Source organism: Pocillopora verrucosa, chromosome 6 (assembly GCF_036669915.1).
Source record: "Pocillopora verrucosa isolate sample1 chromosome 6, ASM3666991v2, whole genome shotgun sequence".
Taxonomy (NCBI): Eukaryota; Metazoa; Cnidaria; class Anthozoa; order Scleractinia; family Pocilloporidae; genus Pocillopora; species Pocillopora verrucosa.
This window is the reverse complement of record NC_089317.1, coordinates 19,259,177-19,280,886: the sequence shown is the minus strand read 5'-3', so window position 1 is coordinate 19,280,886 and position 21,710 is coordinate 19,259,177. Positions and strand designations below refer to the sequence as shown.

Below are 21,710 nucleotides of genomic sequence, written 5' to 3'. Positions count from 1 at the left end.
TCGGGTCATGCTACCAAGTGACATTTCCACGTGGAACTTCCTTCATCACCAAGAAATAACTTAGATTCAAACAAAAATTAAGGTACTAAAAATTGTACTATTTATTAGCCAAATCCCAGTGCTTTACATTTTAACTATCAAGGTACCGACACGCTTTAATCTAATACAAGTTTCTTAAATATTTAGGTACTCTTAAACGTTATACGAGCGATTGGGGGGTGGAGGTCTAACCAAGATTGAATCCACCATAGAGACAGAATAGTTTCAACCAAGCAATTTTGTTGTAGCTTCCTTTGCAACACCAAAGCTTACTTTTGTGACAGCAATCTGACGTCATGTTTTAATTCCTAGAGTGCTCTGAGCTTTAAGAAAAGGAGATCTTCTCGGGGAGATTGCATTCACTAGGTCTCCTTAGGAACACGTTGAACTCCTGTGTTATCCATACCAAACAGGTAATGAGAATACTCAGACTTTGAGTAGAAGTTATCTTGATCAACCACCATATTCTAGAGACAAAATTACAAGGAAATGTGTCGCAGCTAGAGGGGAGAAGTATCAATCAGATCTAGGGAGTCTAAGTTCACATCAACTTAAGTGGTCTCATTAGTAACCTCATCCAAAACGAAATCAATGATCATTAAATGGAAATGATGGAAACAAAAAATATAACAGGGTTATATTTATGTTGTTTAAAAGTAAATTACGTTTTGTCTTTTAAGACATCACAAGCCAACTGAGGTAAAAGCTTTTTTTGCTTTCGATACTGGTCTTCCTAAAGTTGTTGCTTCCTCGACAAATCAATGCCTTTATTCTCGTCTAGGTATTGCATAATTAGCTGAACTTTTATGTCAACTCAATCTTTGAGGGACCAACGAACGAACTCGACATGATGTAGTTTTCTCGCTCAACACACACTTACCGCGGCTTTCCCGCGATTCGACCGCATTCAGAGTGCAGATCAATTTCCAGCGATTCACCAGCGTGATTCGTTCCGATCAATTTCCCGACCGAGATCGAAGTTCGAGCCCCCAAACGACAAAGTTGACTGTAATCAAGTGCAAGTGCAAGTGCAAACTGATCTTGAAGCTAACTTACAGTTCTCTTCCCAATAAATACTGTTCAGTTTACAAGTGATTTAAATACTGCTCCTGTCTAAATTAGGATTCAATTCCTTGGTTTACGCTATAAAATCTACAACAAGGCTTCAAACTGAGAGGGTTTACAGAGTAAAAATGTAGTGTCCGATTTTAAATTTCCTTTCATGTTCAGGATAAAAAAGGGCTAAGATCATCAAAGAAAGAAGACGAGTTTTTCATGTTCCGCACACGTGGAAATGTTTAAGAATGATTGCGACGCCTAGTGCAAATGAGTGTAACCTAGAAAGTTACACAAGTTTGGTGTTGATCTCTGCGGCGACCGCTAATCTGAAACTGCTCTATGAAGAATAAACCCTCTCTTGATACTAGTACGATTATAAAAAGATTGGCTCTTCAAACTTCTATTCTACTTGCGTCAAGTACATTGCTGTGCTCTGAAAGACTTCGTCTATCAAGTGACAAATACATCCTATAGAAACACATTCAGAGTCTGACAAGCACCTCGACCGGTCGACAATATTGAAAGTAGTCAATAATACAGGCTTCCACCCAGAAAAGAAGAGTTTCTCAAAAAAATGATACAAATCAGTTGGCACGCTACTTAGTAATCGTAAAACCTGTAAGTTGGATTCTCGTAACCGTTTTCTTGCATGTTGACGAGATGGCTCTTCTCGGAAGCACCTTCTGCGTCCTCGTCGACGAGAACTGTCTTGGTGTTGTTGCTAGGTCGCGTTCGGCGCATGGCCATAGCAACCACGATGATGATCATAATGACCAAGGCACCGCAGCTGAGGCCAATGACAGCAGAGAAGGTGGCTCGTGAATGGTTCCTTCTGAAGGGTCCTTCCTCATCCTCGGCAACGTCTTCGTCATCATCCTCAATATCATCATCTTTCTTGGAAGCTGCAGTTTTACCTTTAAGAACAAAACAAAGGTAAAGATTTGTCAACAAAAGAAGGCATCTTAGGCCATAACCTGTATAAATGCCAGGTGCAATTAACATAAAGCTTTTTATAAAAATTTTAGTGTTTGTCCAGAAGATACTTATAGCGAGTACACCAACTTATCAGTTGAAGGGCTTTATCATGATGTTGTACCAGAATCTTCGCTAATGTACATGGAAATTTCCATCAGATAGAGGGGAGACACGCATATCAAACACTTAGGAGGTTAACAGTTAATGCAAACAACTGACCCTTCTTCTTGTAAGGTTCCTCAACCTCGACCACATCGTCATCATCATCTCCATGCTCAGGTTTACCTGCAGAAAAGGTAGTAAGACTTAGACAACTGATCAATATTCCTCCATCAAATCCCTTAGTAACACAGACACGGCATGTATGACACGGCACTGACTTGACTCACCCATGCCACCCACGTTAGTAGCTGCAGGTTGACTTCCAACATGGCTTGGTGGGTCTGTGGGATCTTTGGCTGCTGAGCTCTTCTCTACTGTTGGTGCTTCTGTAGTGGGCTGATCATAAAAAACAACATGAACAAGGACAGGTTCACAATGCCTGTTGAGTATCTAAAATGTGGCACCAAATACCCACCATAGTGAACTAATAGACCAGGTAATGTTGCCAAAATGTCCACAACATGATACCTTTTTAATTAAGCACCGCAAAATAAGGCTTGTCTGCTCATCTTCACAAATTCCCCAGTGTTAGGTTTATGGTAAATTCCCATGATTTGCAAAACAAAATTTCTTAACTCATTGAGTGGAATTCCCAACTAGAAATATTCATTAAATTTTGTTGGATAAGGCCAGATGGTAAAATTTTAAGAATGGACTGATACCAATGCCCTTATCTGACATCAACTTCACCACTTGCTTCAAATACACCAATTTTGATTCTTTCAGATCAAAAAAATTTCTGGTAATATTTAATTGCTGCCCTCATACTTACCAGGGCAGGTGGTTTTGGGATCCAGTCTGGCAATTCCAACTGAAACTTGCGTGCAATGTCTGGCAGCTTGTACAGCAGTACCATAGACTCATTCACAAGATTATTGATGCGTTTCAAGTGGTTTTGCAGTGATTCTCGAGCTTCCTCAGCTTTCTCAGGATGGTGCTTCTGCACATAGTCGAAGTAACGCAAACTGAAGAGTAACCACACAATAAAGGATGAATAAGGCAAGGTGTATAGTACTTTTTTTCCTCCAGTTACAGTTACAGTTACATTTCAAACCACTTATGCTTAACCCTTTAACTCCCAAGATCTGAGTGTTAATTCTCTCCTCTAGCTGCTAAACATTTCCTTGTAAATTAGTTGTGAGAACTTGATGCTGGATCAAGACAACAGCTTCTACCCGATAAGTTTGTATATTCTCATTACTTATTTGTAGAACAATGTATGGATATTATAGGGAGAAGTTTCATGTGAGTCACTTCTGGGAGTTAAAGGGTCAACTGCTTCAGAAATCTATAACTGCACCAAGTCAGCTTACTTGTGCAGACGATCCTGAGTGCAGAATCTCACATAGCGCTGCACAGCTTCCAGAATCTTGTTGGCATCTTGAGGTTCTTCCTGCAGGGCAGCAACAAAGTCAGCCATTGCTTTGTTCTTTTTGTCATTAAGGTCAATCTGTGTACACTGGTGATGCTCTTCCTTCAGTCTGGCACGCTCCAGTTTAACCTGATCTTCAAAGGAGCTCACCATCTTGTTGAAGGTCTCAAGGTCCGCTGTAAGAAATTATTTGAATTTGAAATTCAAAGTTTCTTGTAATACATAAATCTGTAAGTTCTGAACATTTAGTCCCATGACTGATTGGTCTGTGCAACTTGCCTGACAGGCATAATGTAGTAATACAAGTGTATGTTCATGTATACTGGGGCTGGCATTAATCCACAGACTGTACTGCTAGTCACACCAAGGTCAGGGCCTTGTTGGAATGGTATGGAGCTGTCAAGGAACACTAATTCTTATGTCAAAAGACACTCAAAAGATGTTTTTATCTACACAATCTGAATAAAAAAAGCAGTTCTACTGGTCCTTCCCTGCAACATTTACAACCATGATCATCTTTCATTATCATTTATGTACATGTCTAGGTATACAATATATGATTGCTGTTTTTATGAAAAACAACAAAAACAACAACAAGTCAACAAGAATCAAAGGAACTTTGATGTAAATGTAAAACTTGCTTTTGCTAGTTGCATGTTTTTCACAACAAAGTAAACATTTTAAACAATGTTTTCCATACCAATTCTAATTGAATTATTTTCAAACATGCAAAACACCCAAATCTGCAAAGCTTACATGAAATTGAACCAGCTGCTTGGTCTTCATCGGTTGATTTCAACAACTTGTATCGTTTCTCAGACATTCTCCAGTTATCAATCAATGACTGGACCTTTGTCTTGTGGGTCTCTTCCAGTTTGTCACGTCGCTCATGATACTTCTGTCGATCACAACCTGACAACAAGAACATACAGGATCACTTCTAATGAAAGACAGCTGTACAGTGAATGTCATAGACTGCAATTACAATTGACCTCAGATCTACCATGGTTGTGTTTAAAAAAAAAAAAAAAAAGTAAATTCAGTTGTAACCTTAGGGTCAACAAAATGCATTTGATAATGATACATTAAGCCATGAAAGAGAAAAAAGACAATGCTCCAGGTGATGAAAGTTTTAAAAAATCTGTCTTATTTCAACCCTTTCAGCCTTAAGATCTCATAAGTTATTCTCCTTACTGTTTCCCACACAATTCTTATGATGTCAGTGGGGAGAATTTGGTATCAAATCAAATAATAATCTCCTAATTGATATTTTTGCTTTATTCTTGTCACTGGTCTTCTTGATATTCCATCGATACCAAAAGTGGAAATTTCATCTTGGTCACTCGTGGGAGTTAGCCATCCCTTGAAAGTCAGTTCAACACTGACAACTTCCAATAACACATTATACACATACATGTATATGTGTCTGTCTGCAAAATGATACTCCATCTACAATCTGAAATAGTACTTTTCAACCTCCACAACATACCAATTGTACTTTCTTCGACGTGCTTTGCAAACTTGCTGATCTCTTGTTTCAAGTGTTCCATAACACTGGTTGGCTTTGATGTGCCAGCTGCCTCAGAAATTGGCACAATCTTAGCAGCATCAGTTGCTTTCTCGTCACTGGCATCTTGAGGACAACATACAAACTCTACGCCAGTGAACTTTCCAGTACCACATGGAATAAGGACACCATAATCCTTAACAATCATGCCTTCACTCTGGCATTTGTCTGAAGCTCGAGTGTGCCACTGGTCATGAGAGAGGCAATTGCTGTCATCATGCATATGCTCGAAACGGCATTTTGGGGGCACCAGTAAGGCATCTGACTCAAAAGGGCCAACTATCATGAATAGATAAGCAACCATCTTTATTATAACTCATTGACAAAATTTACACAATCCACAAATTGTTTCCAAAACTAAAGATCACAACCCTTTGACTCCCAAGATCTGGTTGTTAATTTTCCCCTCTGGTTCTTTGACATTTCCTTATAAATTAGTTAACCCTTTACACCCTATTCTCTATACTGTTTTCGATACAATTCCTAAGGTGCTGACAGACGAAATTTGTTTTTCAAACAAGAGAATATCTAGTTGGTGATCATTTCCTTCATTCTCATGACCTTACTGTGTGATGCGGGGGTTATACTGTTGGGAGAAATTAGATGCCAGTCACTCTAAGGGGTTAAAGGGTTAAGAGAGTTTGGTATTATCAATCAAGATAAAAACTTCTAAATAACAAGTCTGAGTCATCTTGTTGCCTGTTTGCCGAATAATGTATGGATATTATTGAGAGAAGTTACATGATGATTACATAGGTGGAACAAAGAATCCTCTGTCCTCCTAATCAGGAATCGAGACTCTACCAATGTAGTGAAAGTTACTGAGAGCTTTCTTCCATTCACCCCTTCAAGTTACTGCTCTGATCAGAGTATGATCTGCATAATCCTAACTGACTTACCAAGACAGCGGTATGGAGTGACAAGGCTGCCATCCACTAACACCTGCTTGTTACCCTCAACAACATTTCTCACATCTTGTGAAGGGTAGATGACCTTGCAGTACCTAGTAACAGAAAAAAAACATTTTACAAAATGAGTGGGAAGTTTCACTGAAATACTGTTTTAACACCAAAACAATTTTGTTAGACATTGTACCAATTTTACAAAATCCTTTACTGTTCTCTAAACATTTCCTTTGCAAAGATAATTTGTTTGACAATCAAGACCTTCTTTAGTAAGTGATCCTTCTCATTATTCCCATGACCTTTTAAGTTGGATTCAAGTGCGATATTGTAAGGAAAAATTCGATGCTAGTCACTGTTAGGGGTTACAGAGGGTTGGAGACTGTCAACATAACATCACTCTACATCCTTACTTGAGAATTTCTTTCATAGTTACGGCACAAAGACTAGTGCTGTTTTTGTCTGCTTCCCAGCTTCCAGTGTTGACATCAATGTGCCTGGTCACTTTGCCACACTTAATGGCCACTTGTGGGTCATAGTCTAAATCATCGTTCAGATTTTCCACAAGTGCATTTCCAACCTAAACCAACACAATGCAAGAATAAATGCAATGTTTAATTGAGAGTTGAAAGTAATCCAGGGTTACTATGGTTTTACTAAACTTTCCTCTGTAATTGGTACAAAAAACTTGCACCATCCTCTCAACTAATCAGATACCATGCGAACTGTACAGTGTTTTTCCTTATTTTAAGCCCAACCAGTAGAAGAAATTTTCAAACCAGCACCTAGAGCAATCCTTTTACCTGTTTAATTTTCAAGTGTGCCGATCAATTTTATATGATAATAGGGGGTATTATAGTCAATAGATTTTATTGATTATTGCCTGAAAAGGAAAACACTATGTGCACAAGCACTTCTTACAATAGGCATGTGTAAATTGTCTTCTACAAACTAGTGACTAGTGAACATAAAAAATTTGCCACACTTATTTTAAACTCAACAAACAAACAAAGATTACAGTTTTAAGAGGAATTTTCTCTTACAATAAGTATATAAAATAAACCATTGAGAAAGTTAACTTCATGTGCATCTACAAAGAGAAAGTGTTGACTCTGTTTGCATTCCAAGATGATGCTTAATATCTAGATTATTTCCCCCTACACAGGGTTTTCTTTAAGGTTTTAAGTAGCCAGAGCTTTTTAAAGGTAAACAGTTGTGGGTCTTGAAATCCAATATGGCGGACAAAATGTTAGGGCTGCCAGCTCTTATCTACAACCCTGGCTACAGTTGACATCTAGACCAAAAAATAGAACTTATTGGTGGAACAAAATACCTTAGAATTGATGCAGAAAAGAACATATCAATCCTTAAAATTTTGCCATTTACCATTTTTACCCTTTTGTATCCACAACTGGAAAAGCTGTTTACCAAAGAGAGATTTTGAAATGTTTATCTACTCTCAGTACTCAAGTCTAAATACATGCATGAAGTGTAGAAGTTGCAGATATTAATGGAATAATTACCAGGTTTCAAAGAAATACTGAACACACCGAATTATTACATCAAGAAATGTGGAAAAAACGATTATAGAGGAACAAAATAATTGAAAAGGGTTGAGAAACATCAATAATTTATTACACCCTAGCAAAATGTATCACCACAGGGATTGAAGAAAACAACAAACTATAGCAATGTCCTTGAATCAAACTGCAGTTTATGACAGCAAGGTTTTTTTAACACAATTTGCCAGAGATTTCCCTGGTCCTTTTCACATCTTAAACTATAAGGAGTTAATTAAGCCATCAATATATCACCATGAAAAACCTAGGGATCTGCTTTGGGCTTTAATTAACAAACACTTGGTTGGCACACAAGCCTATGAGGTAGATGTTTTCATGAAGTAAGTCTGTAAAACTCTGCATGAACCAATTCAACCAGCACATCATGACAGTGTACAGATAAAACTCATTTCAAATATTCAAAGAGTTTTGACACCAAAATATTCATCTGAGAGTAATCATAATATACTATGGCTGAAAAAAAAAACAAAAAAAAACTAAAAAACAGAGGAGAAAGCTGAAACACATCTGTAACTTCACATATTCTATTGAGTTCCATAAAGTTGGGATTTACCCTTGAAATTTTCCTTAATTAGAAGTGTATGGAACAAGAATATAGGGAAAGGACAGAAAATCAATATTTACATGTTTCCAATTTGCTGTAAAAGTAAGCCCTTCTGATCACTACAAAAGATAAATTTTTTTGTGGGCCCTTCGTGTTATACAGGTTAAAAGGAGACCTATCTGAACCAACATCTATACTTGTGCGTTCTGTACTTATGTAATACGCATCACAGGAAATACTAGCAAAGCTTACAGCAAGACAAACAACACGCATTTTCAGAAAACTATTGGGGAAAAATCAATTTAGGAATACCAAGTTTAAGCTTTGTCAATACAACTTTCCAATTTAAGAGCATATTGTGTGCAATCGAACTGTCTGTGACAAATTCGGAGATATGCGGATGCTTTGTCTTGTATTGCACCTGAATCTCTATATACCAATTCGTTTCAGACAAGACTGTTTCCATCTATATCCTCCATGGACAATAAACGACACGTCTTGACCTAAAAATTGCGTGGTCTAGTTTGTTGCTTTGATATTGAACAAAATCGTCTTTAAATCGGTGTAATATGATACAAGAAGGTACAATCACTATGTCAACAACAATCGATCTTCGTCCGCTTCCACAAATACTGCACTCATTTGAAAATTTTAAGAGTTTTAATATCAATTCTACGTTCCTCTCTTTGATAATTCCATAGAGTAAGAGAGCTGTAGATGTATTCTAACAATAAAACCTTGTTTTTACAACGCTGAATGGGTTGTTAATTCAGCCCGTTCCGAAGCTGGGTTTACATATTCTTCTCAGCGAAATGTCGATGTTCTTCAGAATAGTTCACTTGATTTTACGTCCTCGTTTCTTGAACACGAACTAGATAATTTTATTTAAAACATTAATGGCAAAATTGAAGAGAGTGAGAAGTAACGAGAAGCTCGCAAGTCATTGCGAAAGGGCGTCAAATTGATATCTGCCTTACGGTTTGAAGCGAATTGTCGAAACGGAGAATGTCTTAAATCAGAAATACTCAATTCATCTTACATTTTCGCCCAAGCAAATCAGCGCTCAGTGACTACTCAAACAACAACTACGACTATCAAATGACAGTAGTTTTTGAATGATTTTGGAAGTTATAAGACATGGCACATTTCGAAGTGTTAATCAGGACCATTTCGTCGGGGCCATCACAACTAAAATTCTTAATGTGTAAACTTAGTAAATTTCTTCCTCTTGGCCTTCGAGTCGGTGCAAACTACAAAATGTACTTACCGTTACGAAGGTTAGACACAAGAAAATCGTTTTTCGATAACTCCAATCCATTCTCTTTTCTTAATTTCCTTTCAAATCTCAGTAATACTCGACAAAAACTCAAAATGGCTGATGAATGTCTCGCTGAGCCCGAACGTGCGAGGGACAGCAAAAATGAACAAATCACGTGATATGCAAATAAGGCTATATTTGCATGACAAAAGTTTGCGGGGATGTGATTGGTTGCCGAGGGTGACGCTCTGCGTTATTGGCGGTCATTACGACAGCTTCTTTGTGGCCGCCGCAGAAACCGACAAAATTATGGCTTGTTATATATTCATATATTCTGGACTTTGCTTTCAATATTGCGAATGTCGTCATTGTGTTCTAATAATAACTTTCGCATGCAGAATAGATCGCGTACAAACAAAATCGACTTAGCGCCACTTTTCCTTGTACGGATGTGAAAACAGTAATTATTTGGAGTCGTTATACAGCAGGTTACATAAGTCCATCGATCATGGCTACCAATAAAAGAAAGTGAGATTCCTGTCCGGTGGAATCTGATGGATAAATACGTGGTTTTTGACACCCGGAAATTCTTCATATTTGTAAGGCCGTGGACAACTATCTCCCACCTCTTCAGCCAAAATTTCACGGAGAAATTTGCAAAACAGAGTTTTGAAGCACAACGAAACTTTAATGCACCCTTAGAAACGGATATATTGTTTCCCGTCCACGCCACGCGGAATAGATTTGAGAAAACAACAATCGCGGCGGCGGAAGCCGGAGAATTGAATGTATGCATATGCATAACGATAATCTAGCCATCCCGCAAAAAAGATTAACGATTGAATAAAATAAAACAAAGGAGCAGTGATTTCAGCATTCGAAGGGCTCCGTTTGCGGTCTCGATGAGGGAGAATGGCTAACCTAACCACGGAAATAGAGGTCAGTCTGAAAAATTTTTCTGTCCAAACAAAAAAAGTAAAGCTAACGTTATTAAAATGTATCCGGTGACAGAAGACTTCCTTTATGAGCAGGGGTGTAACTCGGAAAGTTTTCAAAGGTGAGGGGAGTCAAGGTTTCGATGTTCAGTGCGCCTTTCATGAGTCTTGAGTGGATTATATCGCTGCCCTTTATCGTATTTGTACGTCGTGAAGAACCAAGCCGCAAATAGAGTATCTAATAGTGGAAAAGGGAGTGAGTTTTTAAAGAAACTGGTACTGAGTCGGTGGGAGAGTATAACAGGGTAATTTAGTGTTATCATCAGAGTTGAAAACGTAAATTGGCCACCGTTAGGAGTTTGAAGGCCGACGTTTCGAGTGTGAACTCTTCGTCAGAGCGATTGACAAAGGGCTAACGCTCGAAACGTCAGCCTTTAAACTCTTTACGGAGGTCAATTTACGTTTTCAACTCAGTTGATAACACTTCATTACTCTAGTAGTGGAAAAGCTGTGTAGATTTTCGCAAACCCGAGGTAAGATTTGTAGTTCAGACCAACATCTCCATGCGCTACAAATTGTTTCATGGGTTATTGCTTCAACTGGCTGTAACTGATGCAGTCAATATGCCAAGCGACTCCTCAAACCGAGTAAGCCTTGCAAAGAGGGCAGAGGTGCTGAGTAATCTGCCCTTACAGGCGCTTATTCCCCATTACCCATTATGTAGGGAAAGGGCTCCTGGCCCTTTCTAAAAATGCGGGGGGCATTTTGGGGACATAACATAAGGGAAGTATTTGTGGAGGCACCATATTTACAGAGAAATTGGAAGCAAGTACGAGACATGTTTGATAAGTTACGAAATTTCCAACCTGGTTATCCCGGTCTCAACCTTGCGAAACTGGGATCCCGGCCTATCTTGTTGCTTCCTTTGCCACGCCGTCATTTTGAAAACAACTCAATAACCTTGCCGCACGCGCGTACGTAGTACGTTTTTAGTGCTGTTCTGCATCCAGTCAGTCGAAGTTAAAACCCTACTCCATCCTTGATAGGAAAAGAAATCTTCTGTTTTCATTGGGTTCCTTGGTTGTGAGTTTTTAGATAACATGCTCCTTACAAAGAGAAACACGTTTGCTTTATTGTTGAGCTGTTCAGCAACTAAAATAATTTCATTTGCACTCCTGGCTGAGTTTACGAGAAAGACTGTCAAGGAACAATTTTGAAACTGTTATCAAGGCGAAAATTGACAAATCTGTCCGAAGATGGAAACACTTTTTCTTGTATTGCCCAAGGTATGCTCCTCAACGCAACTTCCTCCTAACCTCTGCTGCTAAAATTATATTTGAAACATTGTCATCGCGCAGCGATGTAAGGAAACTAAAGTTTTTGTGGTATGGTGTTGAGTCTGTAAATTACGACGTCAACTGTTTTTTTTTGCTTGATGGCAGACTATTCGCTGTTTTAGCCTCATATAACAATTGGATTTAATAATTTACCTGGATACGTCTCTTGACGAAAATCTTAGCTTGACGTCTTAAAAATATTAATTACATGAATCATGTAGCAGATGATGCTGTAACTGCAGCATACTGACGTTAAATGAAATGATTCATTTTCTCCCCGCAGGTATCAAGATATTTCTAACAATCAGTCGTTTATCGTGGTGGTGGCCAGTGACTGATAGTTCGGTGTCCGGCTTGGACCTTGTCACTGTCCTGTTATTCGGCGCGGTAGCTCCGGCAAAATGCTGGTAACTTCGTATTATTCATAATGATTTATTCCTTTTTAGTTAATCCTAAACCTCTGCCCTACTAATACAGTCAATTTTGATTTTCACTAGATCGATTTTGCTTCGCAGTGGTCTTTGGTTCATTATTTCAAATCCCGAAGATCAATTTTTTGGTTTATTGTTGTTTTCTTGAGCGGTCTAAACAACTCTTTCAGCTCTTGCTAGGCTATCACTTATTTACGTTATCCAGTCTGTAGTCGTTATCCAATATTCCAAATCCCGAAGATCAATTTTCTTTTTGCTTATTGTTGTTTTCTTGAGCAGTCTAAACATCCCTTTCAGCTCTTGCTGAGCTATCACCTGTTTACGATATCAAATATTCTGTAAGAAAAACATCTCAGAGAGAAAATTATATGATATGTAAACGAGTCATCGCTTACACCAAGCTTGACTCCGAGCCTGGGTACAAAATGTAACGACTTCTTCCCGAACATTGGCCACCGGAAGGAAGGATCACATTCAAAGATGTATCATTGACATACTATCCTGGGGGATCTCGAGTACTAAAGAAAATAAATCTCAATACCAAAGGAGGAGCAAAGATAGGTATTGCTGGCCGCACGAGTGCGGGTAAATCGTCTTTTATAGCTGCTCTCATGCGCATGCCTAGCGCAGATAGAGATATCACGATAAACGACATTCCAGTTAAGGAAGTAAACATCCAAGAAACCCGTCAATGTATCTCCGTTCTTGGCCAAAATCCAGTTCTTTTAGGGGATTTTTGAGAAGAAATCTGGATGGCCTAAATCATTTTCAAGATGTGGTCCTATGGCGAGTGTCAGAGGACGTGCAGCTGAGAGATTTGGTAGAAAGTCTAGAGGGACAGCTTGAGCACGAATTGCCAAGACATAGCACTAACTTCAGTGTAGTAGAGCGGTATTAGATTGTCTGACTAGTGTCCTGTTGCAGCGAAGCAAGACCATAATATTTCAGTTTCAAATCTGAGCAAGGTGAATTCCTCCATTCTTAGCTAATTTGTTAATTTTTTTGTTATAGTGTCAGTAAGACGGAAATGTTCTCACATTCTGACTACACTCACACGAGACATTCCAATACGAAAAGTTCATTTAGGATTACCGAGTCTGTCCTATAATACACACATGCTAATACAATCTTAACATGTGTACACTAAAACTAGGGGTTCTACAAAAAGAACCTGTGCTACGCCAGACGAGAAAAACCAATTTAAAACCACTCTCTAGATAAGGTCAAAAAAATGTGGAAACGTATTCTTCATTTAATGCAGCAGCACAATACCCCAAGGAAAGGGTAAAATAACCTGGTAGCACTACTAATCACAATGAAAAATCAATGATCTTAATGATATTTTACAGGGAGTTTGAATACCAGAATTACAACAAATTAAATACAAAAATTAAGTGGTCAAACATAAGACTGACAGACCTAAAATGACGTGAAACGCTTAAATAATCCGAAACTTCCATGATGCCACGCGAACCTCTTCAACGCGCCATCTGGGCCCAGTTGTATAAAGGGCGGATAACGCTATCCAACGGATAAATTGCTATCCAGCGGATAAATGATAACAAAACGTATAGCGTTATCCACCGGATAGAGATTTATCCAATGGATAGCGTTATCCGATCTTCGAACAACCGGGGCCAGAATGTTAATTCTCAAAGGTCAGAAATTGCTGAAATTGAGCCCTTTTGTTGGAAATCTGTATATTACTATTTTTCATTATTATTATTATTTTTACAACATTTTGTAATTTAAGTTGAGATTGCAAAATTTTTATCTAATAACAATACATTTCTCACGATACACAACACTTACACTACGTACTACATTGCTTACAACAAACAAGGATTGTGCATTATATCATCGCACAGATATATCAGTCACAAATTTCTTAAACGCAATTCAATCTTGGAAATCTGTTTTAACAATTGTAAGCCTCGAAAAATGGTATTCCTGACTTCCTTACAATTGACTGTTTCTGATAATCAGCAGAGCAGCACGCAGCTGCTCGTTTACCGTGCGCGTTGTCCCGGGCTTTGCATGTGGGGCCTGCTTACCTAGCCGCTTCCAAAATGGCGGCGTCCATCGTGCAACTTTTACAACATTTTAGAACAATTTTTCGAAGGGTTTTAAAAGTCTTAGGAATCAAAGATGTATCAATATAAAGTAATACATGAGTTATTAGAAAAGGAAGTGTTTGCAGAATAAATTGGAGATAAGTTCTGCTGTGTACATGTGCGAAGCAAACCAATTCAAGAACTACAAATGATTAAATATAATGATAAGAATAAGACAATTTAATTATTGACATAAATTAATTGATGACATAGTTAGGGAAATTTGAAGTCGGCCGATTATATTTCTAAGATAGGTTACGGGAATATTTTACTTATCATCGATTTCCAATCGTTTCTATTTAGCTCGAGATCCAGGTTACCGGTACTGTAGCTTTGTTTTGTGAAAGTTGATCGGCAAACTTTATTTTCTGGCACTGAAATATTTAATTAAGATGTTTAACCCTTTGCCCCCTTAGAGTGACTAGCATCTAATTTCTCCTCACAATATCACCACTGAATCAAATATTAAAGCCGTGAGAATAAAGGAAATGATCAACAACTAAAAATAGCCTTAGATTCTTTAAAAAATTCTCCTTTTCAGCACCTCGGGAAATGTATAGAGAGCGGTATGGAGAATATGCACACTGATGTTCGGGTGCAAAGGGCTGATGACTTTTTGAACTTATAGATAGGCCTCATGGGAGGTCTCAGCCTAGAGGATCTTTGGAGGTCTCTGCGTAAAGGATCATGGGAGGTCTCAGCCCAGGGGATTATGGGAGGTCTCAGCCTAAAGAATCATTGGAGGTCTCAGCGTAAAGAATCATGGGAGGTCTCAGCCTCGGGGATCATGGGAGGTCTCTTTCGTAAACTTTGCCCTGTTTACTAGGGATAAAATTCTAACGAACTAGACTCAATCAAACTGTTTTATTCCACTCTCGTATTCGCTTATTTACAACTGGTCTGTAAAAAGATACTCTGCAAAATTTGTAAGAAATTACTCCCTTATACGATATTCTCTACATTGTGATTGGTTGTTGCTAAGTACTGAATTAAAAGGTCATTCAAGGTTGCGTTAATCATGTAAACCGATCAATGTCCCAAAATCTCTACAGGCGGTGCTTCTAGCTCTTGACATAATGTTCACACTCATCATCTGACATGTGTCACGCACGAATCAAAGTCTCCGACATCTCCGGTCTAGGAGGTCTCAGCCTAGGGGATCATGGGAGGTCTCAGTCTAGAGGATTTGACACCCATATTATAGGACAGATTACTATGTCAGGACTAGAAGTTTCTATAAAAAGAAAAAAAAACAAAGAATTATGAAGCGTGTCGAGTTCATGATCTTAGATAATTTTACAGTAAAGGAATAAAAAACGCGCCGAGTGTATTGTTGAGTTATAGAAGCACGCGGGAATTTTTAAGGACACGAGAGAAATGCGGAGCACGAGCCGAAGGTGAGTGCTTCTCGCACTTCTCGAGTGTTCTTAAAAATTACCAAGTGCTTACATAACTCAACAATGCTCGAGGAACAAGTTTTTTATTTCTTTTATAAAATGTATCGTGAATTACGCGCGCTCATACCGATGACGTAGGCTGCGAACATTATATCTCAACAATGCACTCGTGTGACGTAAGGCGCGTGCTTTATGGAAATATAATGAGCTCGTTCTGACCAATCATGGTGCACGCATTTTCTGAACATTTCATAATATACTAGATTGTTCTCACTGATACCTGTCAAGTGAATATGCTCGCTATAAACGGAGCAGAAAAATTTTTTATGTTTACGTTTTTCATCGCGGAAATAAAATGGCATGATTCTATTTTGAAACGAACACATCATTAGTACTGCACCTTTACCTAAGGATCTCATTAAAATCTTTGCGGTGCTGATCTGAACGCTAAGCGCATCTTAGTTACCTGGAGGTTAGATTCCTTTTCTACGCATTCTTTCTCCTAAAACCGTTTTAATGGCGGTTCTCAAAGTTCGTATTCTCCAACAATATACCAGAGGATTCAATGAGCTGTTTAGAAAGGCTATCGTTGATGCGTACATAAAGGCCGTTTTCACCGGAGTGGTGTATCCCAACATCTTGTAGGCCAGTATAACGCAAATGAGAGGCGCAAAACAAGCCGTGAAAAAACCAACGACGACAATCATGGCAATTGTTGACTTCTTGTAGCGTAGCATATTTCTCAAGCGACTCGCGGTTTGCTCGATTTGTCGACCAGATCTCTTGACCTCCGTTTGTACTGCTTGAATTTGACGTTCATGTCGTTTAACACATCGCAAGATTTTAATGTAGGCCAGGCAAATAGAGAGAAAACAAAGTGCAATTACGGTGGTTAAGATGGCGGTGTACGCCTCTGGGCGCAAAACAGAAACCCGGAGGACGGCGAAGACGACAAAAACGCCCCAGAAACATGCCACTGCGGAAAGGACTCGAGTACAGGTTAATACTCTATTGTAACGCAAATGGAAATACAAAGCAAGCCATCTTTCCGCGGCTATTCCCGTCATTGTGAGTACTGAAGTTCCTGTTGTAATATTTCCCAGTGACTCGAGTAGCATTCTGGTGGTGCAATACATTTCGACGCGATGGAACATTTCACCGACCTTATGAACAACAAAACATGGCTGAGTCAACAAGCCAACTGCTAAATCACTAAAGGCGAGGCAGCATATAAAAACGTTCGATGGCGTTTGAAGTGAGGGCGTTTTCCAAACACTGAAGATCACGATGGAATTCCCACCAATCGCTGACGCAGAGAAGACGAAGTTCACAATCGTGGTTAGAATGTGGGTGGCGAAGAGATATTTAGCTGAAGCAAAGTTCAGGTCAAAAAGAAAGCATTCCTTGATGTCGTAGATGACTGGGGTGGCAGATTGTGCGAACAATTTCGTAACGTTTTCACTCGACTGTAACTGCATGTCTCGCCTCCTATTGCTAAAGGCCGCTTTTGAAGTGTGAAAATATAGAAGTGATGATTTCTGTAGAAACCTTCGCTCAGCGCCGATTAAGGTAAGTTTTCACTTTCTTAAAATAGTATGACGCACCAAGAAGGGATTTTTAATAAAGCTCAGGTAGGTATTTACGTTACTCGTTAGAAAATCGAAAAAGAAAGTCGAGCGCATCTCCTTTGAGTTTACGCCGCTTGGTCGAATTTAGTCGCATGCAAATTTATCCCTTTAAAAAGATGATTCCGAACACTGTGCGAAAAAGACTTTAGCCCAGATAGCATAAACGATCAAAGTTTTGAAGAGAAGAAGGCGTGAATCATACCACCCAATCGGACGATTCAACTTCTTTTAGTTTTTGCGAAATGCTAACAAAAACTGGATCACGAGATACCTTAATTCATTCAATGTGTAAGGTTTTGTCATCACGCTCCATCCAGAGACCCGAGATTTCAATGTTTATCTTAAGTTTTTCATCTTTTTTTCTATTGCTTAGTTCAATGTTTCAATCATGTATATCAAATATACCGAGAGGGGTCTTGAAGACATCGCAGTTAAAGTATATATCTAACTAAGTTTTTGTCTCAATGAGTATGTGCTCGTAAGCCGAGCTCTTTCTAAAAACCGGAGATACAATTAGGGCTTAATTTTTCAAATAAACGCGCTACGATTTCCTCGCTTGTTAATAGAATAATAAAAAATTCAAAGAAATACGAAACAAGGTTACACTAAACAAAACAAAAAATGACCAAAATTAAACTCGTGTATCAAATAACCAATAAATACAGCATTGTGAGAATTGCTCTGTCGCCTTGCTGTTTCAATATAATCAAAGCCAACAATATCGCCTATTCATCTACACAGACTTTCGTCTGGACACTCCGACACCTCAACTTCCTCTCCTTCCTTTCCTTTAAGACAGAGTCTTCCGTGAAAGCTGAGAAATTTGTCCACTTTAGAAGTTACCTCACTTATATTCGCACTGTTACGAGGGGAAATCCAAGTTGGACCCGGTTCGGAGCAGTGTCTACTTATGATAGAAATGTGTGATGTAAATTAAATAATGTAAAAAAAAAAACAAAACAGAAAATTAATTAAGCTGACAGACGCTTAAGGGCTCCTTTCTTTACGTAAGCCAGCTGAGTTTTAATGTAATTCACGCGGAAGTGCTTTTTTGGGTCTGAAAACTTTCATTTCATGGTCGAAACGAAATGCCATCACCAAAGCAACTGAATACGTATCTTTCGGTTTTTATTTTCGTATTTTGGTTTTCTTCTCCTTCTAGGAAAGTTTGAACGCCACTCTGTAAGCGAAACGGATTTTTCATTGTATGGATGGATTGAGGGGAATGGTTAAGGCTTTGTCGTTCATTTGTCAACCCGACCGAGTGGCGCGAAAGGCGAGTTACGTGTCGGCAGCCGATTGGCGATATCAAACACACGTGAAAAAATATCGTATTTTGCAAGTGTGTTGTTACGTTCGTTTTCTCAGGGCTGGAAATCCTTGCATAACACCGTGGTTTACATGATAAATACCTGTAAAATCTTGGCTTAAGTCTTCAAACAATACATCAACTGTGCGTCAACATACGAAAAAACAAAAGTTGGAGCGTGTCATAATTGAAGCTTTCTAAAACCCTGCACACCATGACATCAGTATGCATCAGATTCTCCATACTGTTTATCACACATTTCCTTACTTACAATTGAGGAGAATTTTCTTTAACAATAAAGAGTTATCGATCAATCCTTTTATTCAATTCTTGATGTTTGCCTCAGCGGGTGATGCTGTGAGGAAAAAATTACGTGCCGGTCACTCTTAGGGGTTAAAAGGTTAACATTTGTTTAATGCAACCTTGTGAATATTGTATGGACTTATTAAAATTTTCCTTTATGTCATATAATAGTTGTTTTTGCAAACCTAGCTCATTCATTATAAATAATCTCCTTGTATAAATACAAGATTAACAGTTTTGAACATTTTTACCGCAATTTCGTACCGAGTCAATAATTTTTGGAATTTTTTTTTTCCCATGTATGTTTTATATTTTCCTATCGCCTTCGACATTTTTACCATAAACAAAAGCTAACTAACATGTCCCTTCCGCACAAACCGCTTGACTTTCACTGCATGAGCCAAATGCATATTTCGAAAAAACACCTGTTTGCTGATATTGTTTAGTAGCTTCCTCTCTCCATATAATTTACTAAAAAGTCGGTTGGCTAAATTTACCGCTATTAGTCTTAAGCAGGTGTCATACGAGAGATCTCGCGCGCTATCAAGTGATATTAGGTATAGATGGTGATCATCAACAGAACAAACAGTTCGCCAGCCAATTCCTCTCTTGAATGTTTTCTTTTGGACATAAATTTGGATTTCAGCCAACACCTTTTCATCGCACATATTCTGACTACAATATTAAACTCCGTAACCTCGTTCACGGCTGCTGCCGGTAATTCTGTGGTTATTGTAGCAGTGTGGAGGACTCCGTCGCTTCACACACCGTCAAATGCGTTTCTTTGCTGTTTGGCGCTCAGCGATCTGACTGTCGGTTTGATTGCTCAACCATGTTTTGTGATCCACAAGATCGGGGAACTTCTCCAAGACTACAGCATGTACTGTACCACAAGGATAATGACAGAATCGCTGGGATACATAACGGCTGGAACTTCAGTTTTAATCATGGCAGGTATAGCGATCGAAAGATACCTCGCACTTTATCTGCATCTCCGTTACACAGAAATTGTTACCACTAAACGCATTTTAGTTACTGCCTCTGTTCTTTGGATGGTTTTTATCCTACTAGCCTCTTCCAGGCTTTGGATGGCCGATGATGGAGTTTTTAACAGTATTTTAATCCCAGTGATATTCTGCTGCTTGGTGTTCACTTTCTTGGCGTACACGAGAGTTCTGAAATACGTCCGCCGCCATGAGAAACAAATAAACGCGACATCGGCAGCTCTATGCCCGGTAAATCATCAACTGTCAAGAATAATGCGATACAAGAAATCAACTTTAACAATGGTGTACATTGTGGGCATTTTTGTTTTCTGTTACATTCCATTTCTGTGCGTGAAAATTGTTCACAAGGTAGAGGGCTACACCATAAGCGTTAAGATAGCTTACTTGTATGCATCAACTATCGTGTTTTGCAACAGTTCTTTAAACCCTCTGGTTTATTGCTGGCGTATAACCGACATTCGCAGAGCTGTTAAAGCACTCTGTTTACGATGCCTGGGAAAGAATAATTCGGTTGCTCCTCTAGCGTTAGCGGAACTTCGGCCAAGAAGTTGCATGAGCGTAAGCTTTGATGTAACCCGGCGCCCATCGCTAAGCGTAGCGTGCTCTCAGAGAAAAATTTCCGGGCCATGTAACTTCGAAGGGCATATCTATAATAGGACTTAAAGCCAGCTGGTTGGTAATTTTTCGACAAATTGTTTGGATAATGCAGCATATATATCCCATTCCCATTTTCTTTGACCACAAGTTTCAGGGATGAAAGAAAACAAACTTAATAAGGCTGAATAACATGAATTTCTTCACTTTTTTAAGTAGGTACAGGCGAATCACAAAACTTAAAAAAGTTCTTTTTTCCATGATTAGTAAATAGAATAGTTTTTTTATTTTATTTTGGAGTTTTTATTGTATGTATGCCTTATTCAGCCTCAAACCAGCATGATTAACACCCGTGGAAACCAATTTTAATACACCTTTTTATTAATTTTTTTCACCACGAAGAAATTGCTGCTGAAAGCATTACTGACATTGAAAATTAAAGATTCGCCGACAATTAATGTTAGCTTAGTCAAGAAGACAAGAGAATGATCCAATAGAAACCCGTACTAAAAGTGAAATCGAGGGTGTTTCTTTGTTGTTATCCACAATAAGTTCTAATTTTTCATAGCGACATCATCTCGAGTAGACCACAATTCTATTGAATAAAGCCCACTAGGTAATTAAAAAAGCGTTTCTATAAGAAAGTTCACTTCTTCAGCCTTCGCCTTTATCTCTACAAGAAATATGAATTTTTGGACAGGTGAACAGTAGTGTGAGTTCTGAAAAATCTCTTTAATTAGTATGAGAGAGAAGAAAACATCTAAATCAATGGTTTGAAGCGAAAAAACAGAAACACCTCTAAGTTTGATTACAAGCATTTGGTTGTGTATTGCACTTTTCAAATACTATATAAACCTTTCTTCAAGTTGGATGCTCTGTACGTATTTTAGAATTGTGTAGGTAAGGTTGTAGAAGGTTGTTGTTCTCAGCACGATTTTCTTAACTAGCGAAAATGCAATTATAGTTTGACGTATGGAATAAGCCGTTAATACATATTGGACATAAAGAGATTGATTAAGTATTGTTTAATGTGTCAGAAACACATGAGATGTGGTATAGTTTTGCCATGATAATGCATTTTGATTTTTGAAATTAAACGATTAGTGCAAAAATATATGAGCACAATTATACAAGCACAAATGGAAACAGATAAAAAACTTCTGTAGAACTCTCGTGACGTTAACCTAGCGCGGTCTT

At 38.5% G+C, this 21,710-nt stretch overlaps 3 protein-coding genes and 1 long non-coding RNA gene across 4 annotated transcripts; 2 read left to right on the top strand and 2 right to left on the bottom strand.

Moving 5' to 3' along the window:
* Window positions 1-77: 77 nt before the first annotated feature.
* On the bottom strand, window positions 78-9,608 carry LOC131792355 (amyloid beta precursor like protein 2-like). The gene is made up of 10 exons (XM_059109730.2): window positions 9,468-9,608; window positions 6,490-6,656; window positions 6,074-6,177; window positions 5,097-5,453; window positions 4,364-4,519; window positions 3,549-3,783; window positions 3,008-3,200; window positions 2,463-2,571; window positions 2,293-2,358; window positions 78-2,012 (listed from the first exon to the last, which is right to left on the bottom strand). The coding sequence occupies exons 1-10, from the start codon at window positions 9,516-9,518 to the stop codon at window positions 1,699-1,701; spliced, it is 1,752 nt and encodes a 583-aa protein (XP_058965713.2). The 5' UTR covers window positions 9,519-9,608; the 3' UTR covers window positions 78-1,698.
* A 280-nt stretch (window positions 9,609-9,888) lies between these two features.
* Window positions 9,889-15,138, top strand: LOC136281999 (uncharacterized). The gene is made up of 3 exons (XR_010718026.1): window positions 9,889-10,397; window positions 12,014-13,126; window positions 14,817-15,138. It is a non-coding gene; the product is annotated as an uncharacterized lncRNA (long non-coding RNA).
* Window positions 15,139-15,144: 6 nt separating this feature from the next.
* LOC131793957 (melanocyte-stimulating hormone receptor-like) lies at window positions 15,145-18,042 on the bottom strand. Its single transcript, XM_059111456.2, has 2 exons — window positions 16,139-18,042; window positions 15,145-15,509 (listed from the first exon to the last, which is right to left on the bottom strand). The coding sequence occupies exon 1, from the start codon at window positions 17,148-17,150 to the stop codon at window positions 16,146-16,148; it is 1,005 nt and encodes a 334-aa protein (XP_058967439.2). The 5' UTR covers window positions 17,151-18,042; the 3' UTR covers window positions 15,145-15,509; window positions 16,139-16,145.
* LOC131793898 (melanocortin receptor 3-like) lies at window positions 16,884-21,710 on the top strand. Its single transcript, XM_066169047.1, has 2 exons — window positions 16,884-17,241; window positions 18,463-21,710. Exon 2 carries the CDS (start codon window positions 19,476-19,478, stop codon window positions 20,580-20,582), a length of 1,107 nt encoding a protein of 368 aa, XP_066025144.1. The 5' UTR covers window positions 16,884-17,241; window positions 18,463-19,475; the 3' UTR covers window positions 20,583-21,710.

Coding starts and splice junctions, on each gene's coding strand:
- LOC131792355 (XM_059109730.2), bottom strand. CDS start 9,518: ATGGATTGGAGTTATCGAAAAACGATTTTCTTGTGTCTAACCTTCGTA. Junction 5,454..6,073: donor CACTCCATACCGCTGTCTTG/GTAAGTCAGTTA, acceptor TATTCATGATAG/TTGGCCCTTTTGAGTCAGAT. Junction 4,520..5,096: donor CGTCGAAGAAAGTACAATTG/GTATGTTGTGGA, acceptor TCTTGTTGTCAG/GTTGTGATCGACAGAAGTAT.
- LOC131793898 (XM_066169047.1), top strand. CDS start 19,476: ATGGTGATCATCAACAGAACAAACAGTTCGCCAGCCAATTCCTCTCTT.
- LOC131793957 (XM_059111456.2), bottom strand. CDS start 17,150: ATGCAGTTACAGTCGAGTGAAAACGTTACGAAATTGTTCGCACAATCT.